This window comes from Rhinopithecus roxellana, chromosome 9 (assembly GCF_007565055.1).
Source record: "Rhinopithecus roxellana isolate Shanxi Qingling chromosome 9, ASM756505v1, whole genome shotgun sequence".
Lineage (NCBI taxonomy): Eukaryota > Metazoa > Chordata > Mammalia > Primates > Cercopithecidae > Rhinopithecus > Rhinopithecus roxellana.
Window position 1 is genome coordinate 48,686,070 of NC_044557.1, and position 19,377 is coordinate 48,705,446.

Sequence of the window (19,377 nt, forward strand, 5' to 3'; positions counted from 1 at the left end):
GACAGCATTTCAGCACTATACTGGGGGGCCGTTTTAAGCCACAAAATTACCAAGAAAAAGCACATAAATGTGAAAAATGAGACACTAAATAGATCATAACGTAGATGCTTATTTACAGTATGAACTGAAACAAAGAGGCAGTGTCACCTCATTGGACCTCAGCTGGGAACATGTAACTCAAAATGTTTACCCTCTGTGCATGTTTCTGAATGATCATAAAAACCCCGTGAGTATTGATTAGGAGGTCACAAATTTTGCAAAGTTGCAAATACAGAATCCATGCATAATGAGAATCAACTGTATTTTCAGAAATATAATTATTCACAAGCTATTTCTAAGAAATCTAAAGGTTGTTTCACCAAACTTATCAAACTAACCAAAAATAATGGGGGGGTCTAACACAAAAGAGAAGGAAGTCCTAAAGGTGGCTGGTGAAGAGAAGTACCAAGATGACAGCTTTGTAGCAGACCCAGAGAGAACCAGTCTGGGTTGCAGCAGGACAGTGGAATGCTCCAGGAAGAATGAAAAAAGTACACCATTATCAGTGCCAAGTAAACAATGATTGTACAAGAAGGAAATATAATCATTGCACAATATGTTCCTCAACTATTATATTTATGTGGTTATACCAATATAAACTTTGAATATTGACTTAAACAAACAGAAAAGAATTAATGAGGAAAAAACATGGAATTCACAAATAAATTCTTCAGTACAAGTAAACAGAGCAATATTTTGAGGGCTCAAAGAGGACTCAGTTTTGAGAATAAGGTTTTTTCTAGAAACTAAAGAATATTGGATAAAATGTCTTCTTAATATTCAGAAGGAAAGTACCTCTAAGAAACATTTATAGGTTATAATAAGAAGAGATTAATTTGGAAAATATCAGGTAACTCTTTAAGATACCAGATTCAATACAATGCCCCATTTGAAGCAGTAAATTAAAGGTTTGATACTACAGATGAAAATAAGGTCAATAAATGATATTAAGGAAAATTAACAAACATTCCATGAGAAAAACAGAGGAAAAGTGGCAAAAATGAGAACAAAAGAAAAAATGGGATGAAACACCATTGAATTTAATCTGTAAATAATAGCCATTGCGAAAGATGACAATTTTGTAGAACGTGAGTCAATAATAAAAAGTAAAATATATAATTCATTGATTTTTCTAAATGACGCATTTAGAATTTGAAATGTAAAGAAATCTATAGGAATCCATACATTTAAAAAGAGGCTAACTTTAAGACAAAAGATAAAATCGAACTCAATTTTCTCTGTGATGTGCTAATGTGAAGATAATCCTGGAGAATTTTTTAGGGAAAGGATTGTAACACAAGAACTCTGTGTTCAGCTACATCATTTTTTATGTGTGAAGATGCCAGAAAGACACCAACAGAAAATTATGATGTATCATGTACCAATCCCAGACAAAATTCTAGAAAGATAGCCCCTCACCTGGTTTTATTTATCCTGCATACCAGCATCTTAAGGCTCAACCTATTTTACAAACATATGTTTAACAAATATTTAGTCATGTTCTTTAACTGGGAACTTTATGGAAGGGATAAAGTGATTCATTTAAAATGACTAGGTAGAAAAATAATCAAGGAGGAGGAAAATTTGACATTTAAAAAATTCAGCTGGTAAAATATTGAGGAGTTTTTTTTTTTTTAATTGAATAATAGTAGTAGGAAGGAGACTATCTCTTCTACAAATTCATGATTTAGGGATAAAAACTGACATTAATCAGTGGGGAAAAAAATAGAAACCACAATAAAAAGTCATGTTTACACAAAAAAGTCTTAATTGACAAAGAGTGCAAATCAGTTCAATGGGAGTGGAAGAATTATTCAATATGCTACTTTTGCTTCTATAATATTTGTATGAAATACTCATTTTAGATAATATGTGTCCAGTGCAGTATGAGCTTGTAATAAAAAGGTAATAGAGGACATGTATAAATAGCTAGGTATTTTGGGAAAAATGGGCAATGCAGAAAATCAAGTGCATGTGTCTAGAGGAATGACAATGTTTAGTATATAAAGATTTGCTAAAATCTTCAATATTTATAGATAATAATGGTGATAAAAAGCTGTCCTCTCATTTTAATTTGAATAGTTTACTGTTTTATGCTGAATTAATATTCCCCACTTGTTTTTGCTACAGCCTATTGTGTTTAAGTAGTTTTCTTATTACTGTTTTACTTTGAATATATTATAAAAAATGCCTCTTAAATTTTATCAAATGTCTCTTTAGCATTTACAGATAAAATCTGTAATCTCTTTTAATTTGTTTTTGTTCAGATTATGTTGATAGATTTCCACACCTGAAACTGATACTAATAACCTCTCTGGTTTACTTTGGCGTATAGGTTGCTCTTTGTCTAATGAGATTAGGTCCGAGTTCTTTTCTTTTTCATCTTTCTTCTTTAAGAATGAAGGCATCTAAAGCTGTAAATTTTTCTGAGTCAGGTATTCACTGTGTCTCACAGGTTTTAGAAAAAGCATTCTTTTTCTTTCTTTCTAGAGAATATGAAGTGCAGTATTTCTTTTTTGACTTGGCATCAGTTTGGTTGGGGACAGTCAAAGAAACTGAACTAGTACTAAAGGAAAGTGAGCCAGATTTAGGGTACCAGCTTTTGAAAATCTGTAGGTCAGTATCTAAATGTTACATTTTAACAATGTAACTTAATTTTAATAAAATTATGAAATTTTAACTTGAAAGATATCCCAGAACTATATAATGCTATAATGCATTAATCCTCTTCTCTAAAAAGAATTCCCAACAAATAGTTTCCAGGCTCTTGTGCCATATATATCTGTGTGCTATATTACAACATACAATGTTTTGTCATGGTGTTTTCCATTTTACGATTCTGTTTTTTGTTTAAACTACTAGAAGCTTGTGGTATTTGGTATTAATTATCTTATTTCTTTGTTAAATTTAGCAGTAACATCTTCCTTATAATTACTACCCTTTAATACTCATTCTGCCTTTTGGAGCCACAATGAAGAAATTCAATTCCTCTTCCACTCAACAGCCTTTCAAATATTTAAACAGTTAGGCACCTTTCTTCCCAAAGACTGTCTTCTGTAGCCCAAACATCCTTATTTAATTCAATCATTTTTTATACAGGGGCATTGTCTTGAGACTTTTGGCCATCCTAATTTCCTTCATCTATACGTATCCTACTTGGTCAAAATTCTAAAAGTGCACTGATGCATACTAAACTAAATATTTCCAGTGATGGCTCAAAGTGAAAGTCCAATGGAATTATTACCCCTTTTATTAATAGACACTACAAATCATTTAATGCCAATTAAGATTTCATTATCTGGCCAGGCCTGGTGGCTCACGCCTGTAATCCCAGCATTTTGGGAGGCCGAGGCAGGTGGATCATTTGAGATCAGGAGTTTGAGACCAGCCTGGCCAACGTGGTGAAACCCTGTCTCCACTAAAAATACAAAAATTAGCCAGGTATAGTGGCACACACCTGTAGTCCCAGCTACTCGGGAGGCTGAGGCCGGAGAATCGCTTGAACGTGAGAGACAGACGTTGCAGTGAGCCGAGATCGCACCACTGCATTCCAGCCTGGGCGACAGAGGGAGACTCCATCTCAAAAAAAAAAAAAAAAAAAAAAAAGAATGGACATATTTCCAGCAGAAAGAAATATACAACACATGTTGATGGATGGAGAGTATAACAGGAAACGTTTTGTTGAGCCATCAATTGAGCTAATGCAGAAGATTGTGTCAAGATACCAGAACGTCTTTGCCTGAGAGCAAGATTTTTTTTTTTTTTTTTTGTACCAGAGTAGCGCCAGGCAGAGCGTAGGTGCTAAGAAATGCTGATAGATTAAAAGAGTAATTGAATAAATAGTGAAAGAATGTCAGAGAAAGGAGCTACATTTTGGAGAATCCTAAGTATTGAAGAGGTCTGCATGTTACCTTGTAAGCCATGGGGACCAATTGAAGGTTTTTATGCTGTTGCTGTTATTTTTATTTAAGTACACTTCCTAACAGACACAGTACGGAGAAAAGTAACAGCCCACCCCATTCAAAGTGATAATTCCAAAATCAGAAACCCTGTATTACTAGCCAAAAGAAAGAAAAATAATTGATTTTTTTCTTCCTCTTTTTCGCATTTCCAAAATTTACTCTTCATACATTCTGTCACTGCTCTATCAATTAAAGTAATCATCCTTTAAATGTGTGAGACAGTAAACTTGACTCACAGCAAGTGAAGGATGAGAACTCTTTCTTAAGTTAGGTGGATTATTTTCATCTTTAGAACTTCTTAGCCATTTTCTCTTCCTAGGTGACAGGTACTGATTCACCAGTAGCCAGGAACTCTATAAAGATATCATAATTATTTAGGTCCCATTAGGTTTCTCCTCACCTTCTCCCCTATTACAAAGGTCCTTGAAAATAAATTGAATATTTCATCAATGAAACTTAGACTAAGTAGCTTATTTCACTGTTTTTGAATTTTGCATATATGTGTGCATATGTACTGGTGACATACACCAAAGTAAATGTACAAATTTATATGTATTTCCTAAAGTGAAATGAACAGATTTTTGTTCACAATATTATATTGGCAGAGTTTGTAAATTTGTTTAACTTTAGATACTCTGACAGCTAGAAACCTGCACCAACATTTTATGATGAATGAGAAGCAAGATCCTGTAAATACATCTAAGGATACTTCTGATTTCACCTTATCCACAGGGAAGTATGCTTTGGAAATTCAGCCAGTTAGTTGAATTATATACTACATTATTTTTACATTATATCTTCTGCACTCATAACTTCTAGAACTAACCATGGGTATTCTGAAGAATAGCTGTGCCAAGAGAGAGAATAATCTCCATAAAACATATTGTCCATACTTGTTCCACATTTTTCTACCACCAGGTTTCTTGATCATCTGGAAAGACCTACCTTTTGAGCAATGACTTGTCAAATCCCTACTCTTTGCAAGGTCCATTTCAAATGCCAGTTCTTTCATGAAGCCATGTTTGATCCCTGTGTCTCACTCACCACATCCTATTTCCCCTGCTTATAAACTCTCATAGAAGTTCTTATTTCTGATTGACAGTTATCAAATTCTGTCTCAACTTACTTTCATCTGTGTATTTGTCTAATCTCTTATACTTAGATTGAAATTCCTTGAGGTTAGAAGTCATGTTCTACTGATATAATTATTCACAACTCCTAGTATTGCAGCTGACTTACAAATAAGAACTCAATAATTGATTACTCAATTTAATATAGGAAGCCAGTTATAGCAATTGAGAAGGCTCTAGTAGTAGTTATTATTGGCAAGATGTTTGCTAAGAACACATTAAAATATTTCCTGCTTGTGCTAGGGAATTTATTAATATTCTCAAGATTATATTTTAATGAAGTTTGGTGAAGGAAAATAAAAAGAAATACTTTGTGTATTAACCTACTCATATGAAACTAGCTTTATGAATTCAAAGGGATTAGATAAAAATTGATTACATATATTGTAAAACCCAATGAGTTGTGATTCTTCTATAAATGAAAAAGTTCAAATGAAATTTCAGGAAAGTTATTTGGTCCTCATTTAATCTTCAGTAATAAAAGAAACAGTGTGGATGTATGGCTCGAAGCAATTACTTTAGCAATTCTGATTCCCCATTACATTTTGAGAGAATGTGATTGTGAATGATTAAGTAGGATAAAATTAATAAAAGTGTACCAGATTTTTAAATAAACAATATGAAATATTTATTTGCACTAAACATTCAAAACCGTCATTTCATTTTTCTAGAAGGTCAGATACCTGCCGTAAGCCACTGGTTATGCTTCCAAGCAACAAAAACCTCAGCATTTCCTTGGTTGAGTTTCATCCTAGACAGTGCCCTAAACATCTAATTTATTATCATTTTTGATTTCAGTTACCTAAGAACCAAATTGTCATACTAAACTGTTAAAGTGAGCGTTGCAAAAGTTCTCTAAAATAGATCATCCCATAAGGATCACAGTACCACCCTCAGTTTATGAGGGAGAAATGGGGTGTGGGGCAGGGATTTTTCTTAACTGAAAAATCAATTCTTCTGGTCAATACAGTTCTAGGATACATAAAATACCTTAAAAAACTGAATATGACTCCTCACAATGCCATCTTTTGGTGGGTGATTTCAAATAGAGGTTCACTCAGAAAGAAAAAGGGGATTTTTATGAAAGATAGAGTCTGGAAAGAGAGAAAAGGAGACCCTCCCCCACCAAAAAAGGACTGAGAAGGGTGGCAGGAACACTGGGGAAACAATAGCTGCCATTAATCAGACTTGCCCTGGTGTGATCTTTGAATCTCTTTGAATATCTTTCTCTTTCTTGGAAATCCAGCTTGATTTTATAGCTTATGACCTGACCCAACTACTGCCATGACATTTCTGCTAAAAGCCTAAACCATTAAGACAAAAGCAGTCTTGACATGATTACCAAGACAGGTCTGTTTGTGCATTTCATTTTATTTTTAACTTTGACAGGTAAAATTGAGTTTATGATGGCAGGCAGTGGAACTTGAGAATGAAACAATTCAGAATACTTAGCTATAACTGGTTCTTGTAAATACATCTTAGCAGTCAGGACTGAACAAAAAATAAGCAGGTTGGACGAGATAATTTAAGCAGCAACTGAAAAAAAAATAAAAATGAATTTTCTTTTCTTGTGTACTTTTACATTTCCAGAAGGCTTTTCAATCATTGAAGTATTTACTGAAGGCATAAGACATATAAGTGGAAATCATTACTGTCATCTATATTAATAACACCTTTATAATTGATCAGTGTGTCATATTTTTTTCTTGCAATTAAATTCTGCTATCTGAGATTATAGCATAAAAAGGAGTCTCTGAAAAAAATTATAAAAACAATTTAGTCACATATTTCCTTTGTGAGTTTATTTGGTTACATCCGAAAATACTGAGAACTTCTATTCTATGAAAATGATTGTCCCCTCAATCAATAACTACTGAATGTATCAAATATGTCTAGCACTATTTCTGCTACACAGTAAATACGCACATATATTTATTGGAACTAGCAACCATTCCCTTTTCTTTGCATCTTCTCCACCTGTTGTTGTTGATTTTTTTTTTAACAAAAGTCATTCTGACTGGTGTGAGATTATGGTTTTGATTTGCATTTCTCTAATGATTAGTGATGATGACCATTTATTCGTATGCTTGTTGTTAGCCTGTATGTCATCTTTTAAGAAGTGTCTGTTCATGTCTTTTGACTTCTTTTTAGTGGGGTTATTTGGTTTTTTGCTTGATGATTTATTTAAGTTTCTTACAGATTCTGAATATTAGACCTTTGTCAGATGCACAGTTTGTGAATATTTTCCCCCATGCTGCAGGCTGTCTGTTTACTTCCTTCATAGTTTTGCTGTGCAGAAGTTCTTGAGTTTAATTAGGCCCTACTTGTCAATTTTTGATTCTGTTGCAATTGCTTTTGAAAATGTAGCCAATATCAAGTAGGGTGTTTGTTAGGTTTTCTTCTAAGATTTTCATATTTTGCGGTCTTATATTTAAATATTCAATCCATCAGCTGGGCGCGGTGGCTCACACCTGTAATCCCAGCACTTTGGGAGGCCAAGGAGGGTGGATCATGAGGTCAGGAGATTGAAACCATCCTGGCTAACACAGTGAAACCCCGTCTCTACTGAAAAATGCAAAAAATTAGCTGGGTGTGGTGGTGGACGCCTGTAGTCCCAGCTACTCAGGAGGCTGAGGCAGGAGAATGGCAGTGAACCCGGGAGGCAGAGCCAAGATTGCACCACTGCACTCCAGCCTGGGCGACAGAGTGAAGACTCTGTCTCAAAAAAAAAAAAAAAAAAAAAAAAAAAAAAAAAAAAAATTCAATCCATCTTGAGTCAATTTTTGTACATGGTGAAAGGTCAGGATCTAGCTTTATTCTTCTGCATATCAGCCAGCTATCACAGCACTATTGACTAGGGAGTCCTTTCCTTATTGCTTAGTTTTGTTGAATTTTTCAAAGATTAGATGGCTGTAGGTGTATGACTTTATTTCTGGGTTCTCTATCTTGTTCCGTTGGTCTATTGTCTATTTTTGTGCCAGGACTATGCTTTTTGGTTACTGTAGCCTTGTAGTATAGTTTGAAGTTGGGTAATGTGATGCCTCTTGCTTTGTTCTTTTTGCTTAGGATTGCTTTGGCTATTCAGGCTCTTTTGTTGTTATTGTTGTTCCTTATGAATTTTCAATAGTTTCTTCTAGTTCTTTAAAAAACAGTGTTGGTAGTTTGATAGGAATAGCATTGCATCTATAAATCGCATGGGGGTAGCATGGCCATTTTAATGATGCTCATTCTTCCAATCCATGAACAAGAAGTGTTTTTCTGTATTTTATGTTGTGATTTCTTTGAGCAGTGTTTTGTAGTTCTCCTTGTAGAGATCTTTCACATCCTTGGTTAAATTGATTCCTAGGTATTTTATTTTTGTCTGTGACTAGCATGAATGTGATTGCAGTCTTGATTTGGCTCTCAGTTTAAATGTTATTGGTATATAGAAATGCTACAGATTTTTGTGTATTATTTTTCTTTGCCGGGTTTTGGTGTTAGGATGATGCTGGCTTCATGGAGTGAGTTAGAGAGAAGTCTCTCCACCTTGATTTTTTTGGAATAGTTTCAGTAGGATTGGTAACAACTCTTCTTTATTTGTCTGGTAGAATTCAGCTGTGAATACAACTGATCATGAGCTTTTATTGGTTGATAGGTTTTTGTATTACAGATCCCATTGCAGAACTTTTTATTGGTCTGTTCAGGTTTTCAGTTTTTTCCTGGTTCAATTATGAGAGGTTGTGTGTTTCAAGGAATTTATCCATTTTCTCTAGATATCCTATTTTGTGTACATAGGGGTCTTCATAATAGCTTCTGAGGATCTTTTGTATTTCTGTGGGATTGATTGTAATTTTATCTTTGTCACCTCTAATTGTGCTTGTTTAGATCTCTTTTTATTTGTTAATCTAGTTAACAGTCTGTGGATCTTGTTTATTTATTTAGAGAGCCAACTTTTGGTTTTATTGATCTTTTGTGTAGATTTTCACATCTTGGCTTCATTCAGTTCTGCTCCACTTTTGGCTATTTTTTTTTCTTCTGCTAACTTTGGGGTTAATTTGCTCTTGTTTTCCTAATTCCTCCAGGTACTGTATTAGATTGTTAATTTGGGAGTTTTCTAATTTCTTTGTTTAGTAGTTTAGTGGAAAGTCTTGGGAGATGGGCACCTGTATATATATGTGTGTGTGTGTGTGTGCATGTGTGTGTGTGTGTGTATATATATCTCACCCTAATGGAATATTGTTCATCCTTAAAAAGGAATGAAATCCTGATACATACTACATGGATGAACTTTGAAAATATGCTAAGTAAAATAAGCCAAACACAAAAGAACAAATATTGTATGACTGTGATTGTACGATTTGTATTTGTATTACTGACAGAGTCTGGAGAGGCAGGAATGGAAAGTTATTGTTTAATGAGTACAAAGTTTCTGTTTAGGTTGATGATAAGGTTGTTGAAATGGATAGTGACAGTGCACAATTTTGTGAATGTACTTAATGCCATTGAATCATAAACTTTAAAATGATTAGGATAGTAAATTTGGAGTTATGTATGTTTTGCCACAATAAAAAGAAAACGAATAAGTAAACTTTTTTTTTTAATTACTCCCCTGTGGTACAGTTACTCCATTCATCATCACATTAAGACTTCTTCCAGGTTGGAGAGTGTTGCGTGGTGTTGTGAAAACGACCCCACTTGTGAAATCAGGAAACTTTCCCTTAAATCTCAGTAATGTCACCTAGTAGGAATGCAAATTTGAGCAAGTCCCTTAGGTCTGTTGCACCTTAGTTTCTTCAGGTTATGCTGAGTTGTTTTGATGACTGTATTTAAAATTCACATAAAGTGCTTCATAAATTCAAACAACAAGGCAAGTGGATGGAGGTGACTTTTTAAAATATATTCCTTTAGGGAGCTTAGTCATAATACTCTTATCACTGAAATGCATTTACTAATTCATATTTAAATATACTAAAATATTAAGGTATTGTTGGTAAGACAGCCACAGTTATTTTTCTAATTTTTCTCTATTTAAAGTATTGAATCCATAGTTTTTAGAATTAAAAAAATGCTGAATTTCCAAGGAACTACATTTCTGTTTATCATTTCTATAATGAATGGGTTACTAAACCTTTCCATTTATCTTATTTCAATACCTTTTGTTCATTATGTAGCCTCATTGTACATACCTTAGGAAGAAGGGATAATAATATTGCCTCAGAAAGAAAGGACAGCTATATGATATCTTGTCTGAGATGAAAAACTGTGGTCTTCATTCATACCTAATTAAGTTTTAAAGTATTTATTTTGCTACCTGTTCTCATCTTCATTCCAAACCACACAAACCATTATCCGTCTCTACATTGGCAAACATGACAATGACATATCAAATTGAACATTATCTTGGAAGGTCCTTTGGATACATAATTACATTGAAAAATAAATATTTTAAAAGTAACAAATTTTATGCTATAACATCATAAGTTAATAGTAAAACTAATGTCATTGAAACAAATGCCAACTAATTTTTTTGTTTCCCTCTTTAGCGGTTATGTCTTTGACTATGATTACTACAGAGATGATTTCTACAACCGGTATGTGAATTTTTCATCCTTGTTTTCCTAAGATTTAAATTACCTTTTAACCATTTTGTACATTTTATTCATGGGTGATCTTGATTATGGTATTTAAAACAATATTTTATAGTTAAAAATAAAATACTAAATCCCAACAAATCCCAACAAAATATACAGATTTTTCTATTTTCATTATACTTACTTGAGTACAGTGGATCTTGGAATTTTAGGACTTTGGAGGTGCTCAAACCTAAGATTTGGTGTCTAATATTTAGATAAAATCCTAAAGATTTAATTAACAATATCATTTTCCAAGTCATTTGTTGATTTAGAATCCTTCAAGATCGAGTTTGAAAACTCAAAAAATAACTGCGACCTTCTAAATACATAATAAAACACTGAAAATGTTATACTGGGTAGAGTCCATAAAATTTACAGATCATTCCTGCTTCGCAGGACAATAGGAGGCCATAAAGGTGATGATGCAAGATGAAACCATGCAATGAGGAAGAAACAGGATTGTCTCATGACCTTAAACATGTTTGTCAAAACATTAAAAACTTTTATTCTCTTCTTTATAAATAGGAAACTATAGTAAAGCTAATTGTTATTTAGTATACTATAATTTAAAACAATAAAAATATTAAGAATTAAGGTGTTTTAGTTCTTTGTAAAGAACACTTATCAAAAGGAGTTGAAACAGTGCATGCCTTCTCATTTCCTAACTCAGGACAGGATATGGAGTAGGCATCTGTTTTATGCCTTGTTGGATACTCCTTTCTAAAGCTGAATTAGCTTTGACATTCTATCAGTGTTGTGACCTATCTCTGAGAGTTCTTTCAATGTGTGATTCTCTTGCCAGGGTCACTTCCTCTTCATAGCTTTATATGTTTCATCACATCACATCCACTTTCCTCACTTATGTCGATAAGTTTGCCTTTACTAAGTTCCTCTGACTCCAAACCTAGAGTCTCTTGAGTGGAGAAGTATTAACATCCCTGTAGTGAACTATTTCTTCTGTAATTTAATTTACATTTGAGTTTCACTTCTAGTATTACCACTCTTAGATTCTTTGCTGCATTTTCATCTTTGTTGATCAGTTCTTTCTTTTGATTATTCAATTTTGTAAAATGCCACATATTTTATAACTGAGATAAGGAAGCATTACAATTAATTATCTGAAACAAGCGAGTAAAGTGAATAATCAATGAACAGCAAAAAAATCATTGACAGACTTTGAAAGAAGGAATGTGATTAGTGATCATTGTTATTATCATGCACATTTATTATTTATGTATTTATTTGTGGAAAAGCTATAAGCAAAGTTTGGACTTTATTAAATTACTTACCATTTATATGTTGTAGTAACTAAAATTTGTGTTGTCGGAGAACTGGTGTTATTTAACTAATATTGGTAACTCTGATATGCATACATTGGTAATAATGCATGCGTATCAGAGATGAGAATCAACTATAGATAGATTATTGGATCAAAAAAATGAGGTAAATATATTTTAAGCCTTTAAGTATTATGCAAACAACAAAAAAACCCTTAGGTACTGTATAAAAATGCAAACTTAGAAAAAAGTTTTCAATAGATGTTTCAAAGAGGAAGAAACTGTGATCCTTTAAAGAGTCTTATTCTCTCTGCTCCAGCCTCTAGAGCCCTTTGTAAGTTCCACAAGAAGTTCTTCCTGCCTCAGGTCCTTTCTCTGTGTTGTTCCATCTCCTCATACCTCCCTCCACCATCTGGTTCACTTGACTCCTCATCTTTCAGATCTCAGCAAGAACATCCCTCACAGATTAAATTAGGTTCCTCTGTTCCCTTCTCTCAGCACCCAGCACTGTTACTTCACAGCACCTCTCCTAATTTATATTGCTATATTTCTTTGCTGCAGTGTTTGATTCATGTCTGTCTGCCTTCCCCTGCCTAATGAGGTAACATATTATCAGTTTTGCTTATCTTTGTATCCTTGGGGACTATCAGTAAACCATAAACATAGTGGATACTCTGTGTTATTAATTAATCTCCTTAGATTTAGAGAGACAGCCATTTTTCCAAGGTCACCCAGCTAATTAGTGACAGAACTATGACCATAATCTAGGTATCCAATTTAGATTCAATAATCAACTATGTGAATATGCACAACGGGGTGGGTAATATCAGTCTATGGAGCTATGCCGATTCCTTCCTGGGAATCAGGCCCACAGCTGTAACTGCATTGCTGCTATGCTCACACTACTGAATTAAGCACCTTATTTCACTAGTTATCCTTTTCTGACAAAAAAAAAATCATCTTTAAGAATGATTTTCTCAAAACATTTTATAATTTCTATAAAATACATTTATTTTAAATAGTAAGAAGCTTATAATAACTTATTCTAAACGTGATGTAAACATCTGGCAACATTAAAATAATCCCATTTACTATTAAGGAAGGATATCTAGACTGTTTTTATACTGTTTGAAAATGTTAGTTTTTGATAAGTTTAAAGATATTTCATACTATAGCTTTTTTTCACTTGCTGCGAATAAAGTATATTGTCTTATACTCTGTCTATATAAAACCATTTTAGCATCTTTTATTTTCTATCATGTGACTTCCTTACACATTTAAAGAATTTCCACCTAACATGGAGTTTTATCGACACGGTAAGAGACCCAAGTTCTGGCTGTTACTGGAAAGGGGTCCCAATTCAGACCATAAGGAAGGGTTCTTGCATCTTGCAAGAATTAATTCAGGGTGAGTCCACGGCGCAAAGCAAAAGCAAGTTTATTAAGAAGGAAAGGTGGTGAAACTATAGCTACTCTATAGACAGAGTAGGCTATTCCCAAAAGTAAGAGGAAGTACTGCCCTAAGTACAGTGCTTGTTTATCCGTAGGGTAACAACAACAACAATAAAAACCATGGGGAGGTGTGCTCTACCACAAGGTTTGTGATAAAGGATTAATTTTTCTAATTACTATATTTTGCAAGACTCGATATGATTATCTTTAAAGCAAAATTAGGAATGCTTTTGTTCTCAAGATATGGAAATATCAGGACATTCATGGGCCTGGGTCTGTTTAGTAAACATTAATCTGTTCCCTTAACCATAAACTTCTAGAAGCTAGGAATACCTAATCTCTTGGAAATGCAGCCCAACAAGTCCCAGCCTCATTCTTCCTAGCCCTCACTCAAGATGGAGTCGCTCTGGTTTGAATGCCTCTGACATGGTAACTAGCCTTATAACTTTAGGCAAGTCAGGTTTTCAGTTTTCTCATCTTTAAAAGGAAGCCTGGATTTGCATTTTATTTATTTAGAAATGATAGCTCAATAAAATCATTAGATAGGTGATGGATGGAGATAGATAGATAGATATAGACAGACAGATAGATAGATAGACAGATGGATGTAGATAGATGGATGGATGATATATCCATCTTACTTGCCAAAGAACAAGGGCCTTAAATAGTCAAATAATTAGAGAGGCTGTTGCTTTCAGGTGACTCTCTACAAGAACTTAGCTTCAGTATGAACAACTTTCAAAATCATTTATTTGTTTTGTGTACAATTTGTTTGGCATGTAAGTGTGCAGTAGATCAGTATGGTTGTATTGTTAACAGACTGAGCAGTCTGTGCTCGCATTAGTTTATTTTCCATTTTTGGCACTTGGCTAAGAAAGACATAAGCATCTGCCAGTAGTGGATATACTCAAGAGTTCCCTATAAACATAGAATACCATGAAATAAAAACAGAATGGCGAGGCTGGAAAAGATACATAGCTTAAAGAGTCACTACTAATCCATAGTCATTTCTCATAAGTTACAGTCTTCTTGCATTTGTGTGTGTGTGTGTGTGGTGTGTGTGTGTGTGTGTGTGTGTGTGTGTGTGTGTGTTCTCTCTTTTTTAGTAGAGGTGCAAACTTGCGCAAGTTAGTTAATATCACAAAATCTGTTATGTCCTCTGGTAGGTAAGCATGAAATTAATTCCTAACTGATGAAATCATTCTACGAATTAAATGAGATAACATCTTATAATGGTCAGCATTATGCCTGGTATGTTTTTAGTGCTTAATCAATATTAGCTAGTATTAACAGTAACCATTAACAATAATGGGGCCAGGCGCGGTGGCTCACGCTTGATCCCAGCACTTTGGGAGACTGAGGCAGACGGATCACCTGCAGTCAGGAGTTTGAGACCAGCCTGGTCAACATGGTGAAACCCCGTATCTACTAAAAATACAAAAATTAGCCAGGTGTGGTGGTGGGTGCCTGTAATCCAAGCTACTCGGGAGGCTGAGGCAGGAGAATTGCTTGAACCCAGGAGGCGGAGGTTTGCAGTGAGCCAAGATTGTGCCACTGCACTCCAACCTGGGCGACAGAGCGAAATTCTGTCTTTAAAAAAAAAAAAGAAAGAAAAGAAAAGAAAGAAAGAAAAAGAAAAAAACAATAATGGTAGATGTATTTCTCATATTGACATTCATATAGCAGTGTCCATATAACTGAGAAACAAACTGGTTGGTCAGTTTTTCTTCCATAGTAGCTTATTTGGGACTTCTCTGGATTATTCTGTTTTCCCAGTTTTCCCTGTCCTACTCCCCAAAGCATTCCAACTGCAGCTGATCACACTTACCTGCAGAGAGCGCTCAGCTGTTTCTGTTAACTCCATGCTGCTTGTTTAGGTCACAAAAACAGAAATTACACTACTTTTGCTTAACAGGGATAATTGCATATAGAAACTCGTTAACTCTGTATTGAAGAACTGAAAACACAAAAAGACAACACTATGGTATACTAGAGTTAGCAACTGCAGGAAGCTGCTACCACCTCTAGGACTGGGGAAACCAAGGAAGATTTGGGATCTCAGAAATTGCTGTAGAAAAAGAGTCTACCAGAGCTGAAACTATGCATAGGAGATTCTGTTCAGATGGTGCTGCTGTGTCTGAGTCCACAAGGAGAACCTGTGGTGCTGACAACCAAATCTCTGAGACGGGGATATGGACTAACAGGTGCTGGGGTCTTTGAGGGAACGTGGAGTGGCTGTTCTCCAAGTGTTGCAAAATTACTCAGACTGCATTCTGCTGCTGCTACTGGAATGAATTGTTGTTGTCAGGGTGAAGAAACTAGATTGGGGGAATGCCGAAAAGAGCAGGAAGCCAAAACACAAACAAAAACCAAAACAAGGAGCAAGTCCCTTTTTCTTGCTCCAGTCTTGCAGTCTTTCTTAGGTCCTTTATTGGCTGAACCCAGCAGAGAGCTAGCTTCCCAAAACCAACCCTAACCCTAACCCTCACCTCCAGAAGTGTGGTTTTCAGAGTTCCAACCTTATCTGTGGCAAAGGGTAGGTCTGAAACCAAAAAATAATAGCTTAATAACTGACATATGTCCACATTATATTGTCATTCTATTTCTGCCAGGTTTGGAGACTCTAATGTGACTGAGGGTTTCCAACCCTTAGATAGTTTTACCTTAGAAAACTTTACAAAACTTTTACACCTTACTGTGATTCATTGACCTGTCTATTCATGGTTTCAGAGATCATTAACAGTATGATTAAAGAGTAGACGAGTGGTTATTCTAAATTCTTATCTTTCTCTTTTACACAAAGCATTGCCCAATAATTTACAGCACTGAATGGCATTTTCTTTTAAAGGTCCATGTATGACTCTGAATGTAGGACATTGTATGTTAATACATTAAACGTAAGTATTTATACTCTAACAAGTCAAGTCAAAGGAGATGTATATCTAAAATTATATTTAATCTCCCTAGGGAAGGTTTTTAACTTCTGCAATGCTGGCTATCTAAATCCAGCCTCTTTTTTCAATAACATTAGGAAGAGCACTGATCAGTTTATAGTTTCCAGTGATAAGCAGACTTTTATTAACAGAGAAAAAACAAATGCCACAGGTGTTTTACCTTTATAAAAAACATGTATACATTTTAAATGTTCCAAAATAGGCACTGTTCAGTTCTGGAACCATTTTGACTTTGTGTTAATTGATCCAAGAAGCTACTAGATTTGCAGTTAATGAAAGAACACTAAGTTACAGTTGTTTCAGATCATTGATTAGAAAGCACAATATATATTCATGAATATTGGAAAACATTAACAAGAAACAATGTCTGTTTTGTTATGCTAATTTGAATTATCCTCTGGTAGTATGGTATTCCATTTGAAATGTTTGAAAACGACAGCATGGTACACTTGACCAATGGTATTATTTGGAGTTAGAAGATGTGAATTTCAGGCCTAGATGCACATGTGTTGACTGGTTAAGCTTGGAAAAGTCACCTCTTTTTGTGCCAGTTTCCTTCATGGGCAAAATGGCTTAACACTACTGACCTTACAGAATTATAAGACTTAAGTTGAGAAAGTCATTTTAGTGGCTTATAACCCCACAACAACCTTTTGAATTTGTTAACTTTTTAATTACACAAAGCTGTATACAAAATGTTACAAAGATTATATTAGAATCAAAATATTGCAAAAGAGATCATTCAAGATTGCAATCAACCTGCTTTTAAAAGCATGTTCAAGAAGTATTTCCATGTGATCCAAGGAGAAAACTTCACAGAAAAGCTTGGAAAATTTAATAACAAAAAAGAGCAATGAAATTTACTCATTAATTGGTCTCAGGTGAAGTGTGTCTTTTAAAATTATTTTCTGATTCAATTGTAACCAAAGACTTATTTGAAGTCAGAGTAGAAATTATAGGCAGAGTTTATGAATTCTGAGTAGTTTAAACAGTACAGGGAACAGATATACTACCAGCCTATAAGAATTATTTGTATAGATTTCAAATGTATCCCTTCTTAGAAATGAAAAGGCACCTTACTTTGGTTTTATAGACATCTGTCAAAGTGAAGCATAATGAAAAGGAAGTCTGGAGGTTGAATCAAGACATGGAACTAGATCTTCTCTGGTCGTCTTGTTATTGGTCTTTGCAGATCTACTGAAAGGTCCTGGTGAGAATATGGCCCTAAATTTGTTCTCAGGTTTTGCCTCTGGGCAGCCCAGAAAATTTAGCCCCCTGGGGAAGACCAAATATTTTTGTTAGCATCAACTACTTAGTAACTATAAGTTTTGATTCATGAGTAGGGAAAAGGAAGAATTGGTTTCATGAGGGCAATTTAGAAACAGGTAAATACCAGGAAATGTTTAAAGTTACTACTAATCTAAAATGAAAATTTAATATTCAGTAGTAAAATACTACACATATATTACATTTCCAGTTTCTTTTCTTGTGTTTGAAACCACGTTTGTTGACACGAAAATGTAAGTATCAAGTCAGAAGTTTAGCCATCAAGTAATGATTTATTAGAATGTGGTGTGTCTATCTGAGAAAATGCACCACAGCCATTAAAATAAACATTAAGAAGACCATTTAACACGCCTGAGAAATGTTTTTAATATAAACCAAAGAGAACGAGCTAGAATACATGACTGTACATATATTATGTTTTCAATTATGTGAAAAATATGGAAGCTTATAGAAAAAAGATTAAAGGATTATAGTAGTTGTTCTGAGGTCTGAGACTGAGAGTTTTATAGTTTTTTTATGTACTTTTTTTCCAAAATGTTACTTTATTATTTTTAAAGCTTAATAATAACAAGCTCTTTATTTTTAAAAGACAATTAAAATTATGTTTGTTTGCTGTGTTAATATGCCTTTGTCCAAAAGGCACTTAGTTTTAAAATTGCCTCTGTCCAAAAACAATTACTATTTAAGAGCAGTGGATGAAATCAAATGTCCTTATTCTTCCTAGAGAAAAGTTATGTCTATTTTATCAAATAAACTAATATTAAAATTAATATTACCAGTTTTTAGCTTGTGCTAGGTAATAAAGTTACATATGTCAGATATTGTTTAAAGCATTAAAAGGCAAAATAAGAAAATGGTACCTAGAAAATAGAAACATTTATTAAATGAAGAAATTAAATTCTCAAATTTTCTTCATGAATTGGTTTTATTACAATTGGACTGAATTTTTAAAATTTATTACTTGACAGCAGGTGTTTTAGAGTTTTCACTGTAAAACAGACCTTGAGGAAAGAAGAATTATTATATGTTTGGCTTCATTATAAACCATTATCTATTTGATGAGTAAGTATTTGGGAGAAAATTATCCTTACCAAGAAATATTAGGGAAAATTAAGGACTATTAAAGAAAAGGAGAGGAAATATAACTCCAAAAGGGTAAGGAACAAGAAAAACAAGAGGAAGGAAAAAAATTAAAGCTTTTAACTAGCCTGGAGATTTAGATTCCATTTAATTCTGCTGGACTGCCATTTCTGCTGTCAGTCTATAATCTTAAATGAACTAGTTCCTTAGTCTCAATACTATTTGCCAATCTAATATTTGATAAAGGTAAAATTTCTTTGATTTACTGTGGACAGAATTCTGATGAGAACGCCTTTCTTGGCCTGCCTTTCACCTACTTCCCTCTGCATTTTGAAGAACCCCTGTATCCCATCTTGCAATCCCAGAAAGTCTTCCCCTCTTTCTATCCTTGTCTTGTTATGTTTTTGTACATTAGGACAACATCCAGTCTTCCTTCCTTTTATTTCTAATTAACTCAAGAGTGCCCGATGAAAATTAAGAAAGATTTCAACTCCATTAAAAGTTGTAAAATTAAAAATTATGCCCTCATGTTAGCCCATGTTACTGGTGGAGGATGTCCAGGCTCTTGAACAAATAATTGGGCAA

General features: G+C 34.1%; 1 protein-coding gene across 22 annotated transcripts in view; it reads left to right on the forward strand.

Annotated features, from left to right (window-relative positions):
- Window positions 1–19,377, forward strand: part of RALYL (RALY RNA binding protein like) — a 737,403-nt gene that overhangs the window by 656,793 nt on the left and 61,233 nt on the right. For all 22 annotated transcript variants that reach the window (XM_030938231.1, XM_030938233.1, XM_030938241.1 and 19 more), the window contains one exon: window positions 10,654–10,701. In XM_030938231.1, coding sequence (XP_030794091.1) covers window positions 10,654–10,701 — 48 coding nt within the window. The remainder of the gene's footprint in view (window positions 1–10,653; window positions 10,702–19,377) is intronic.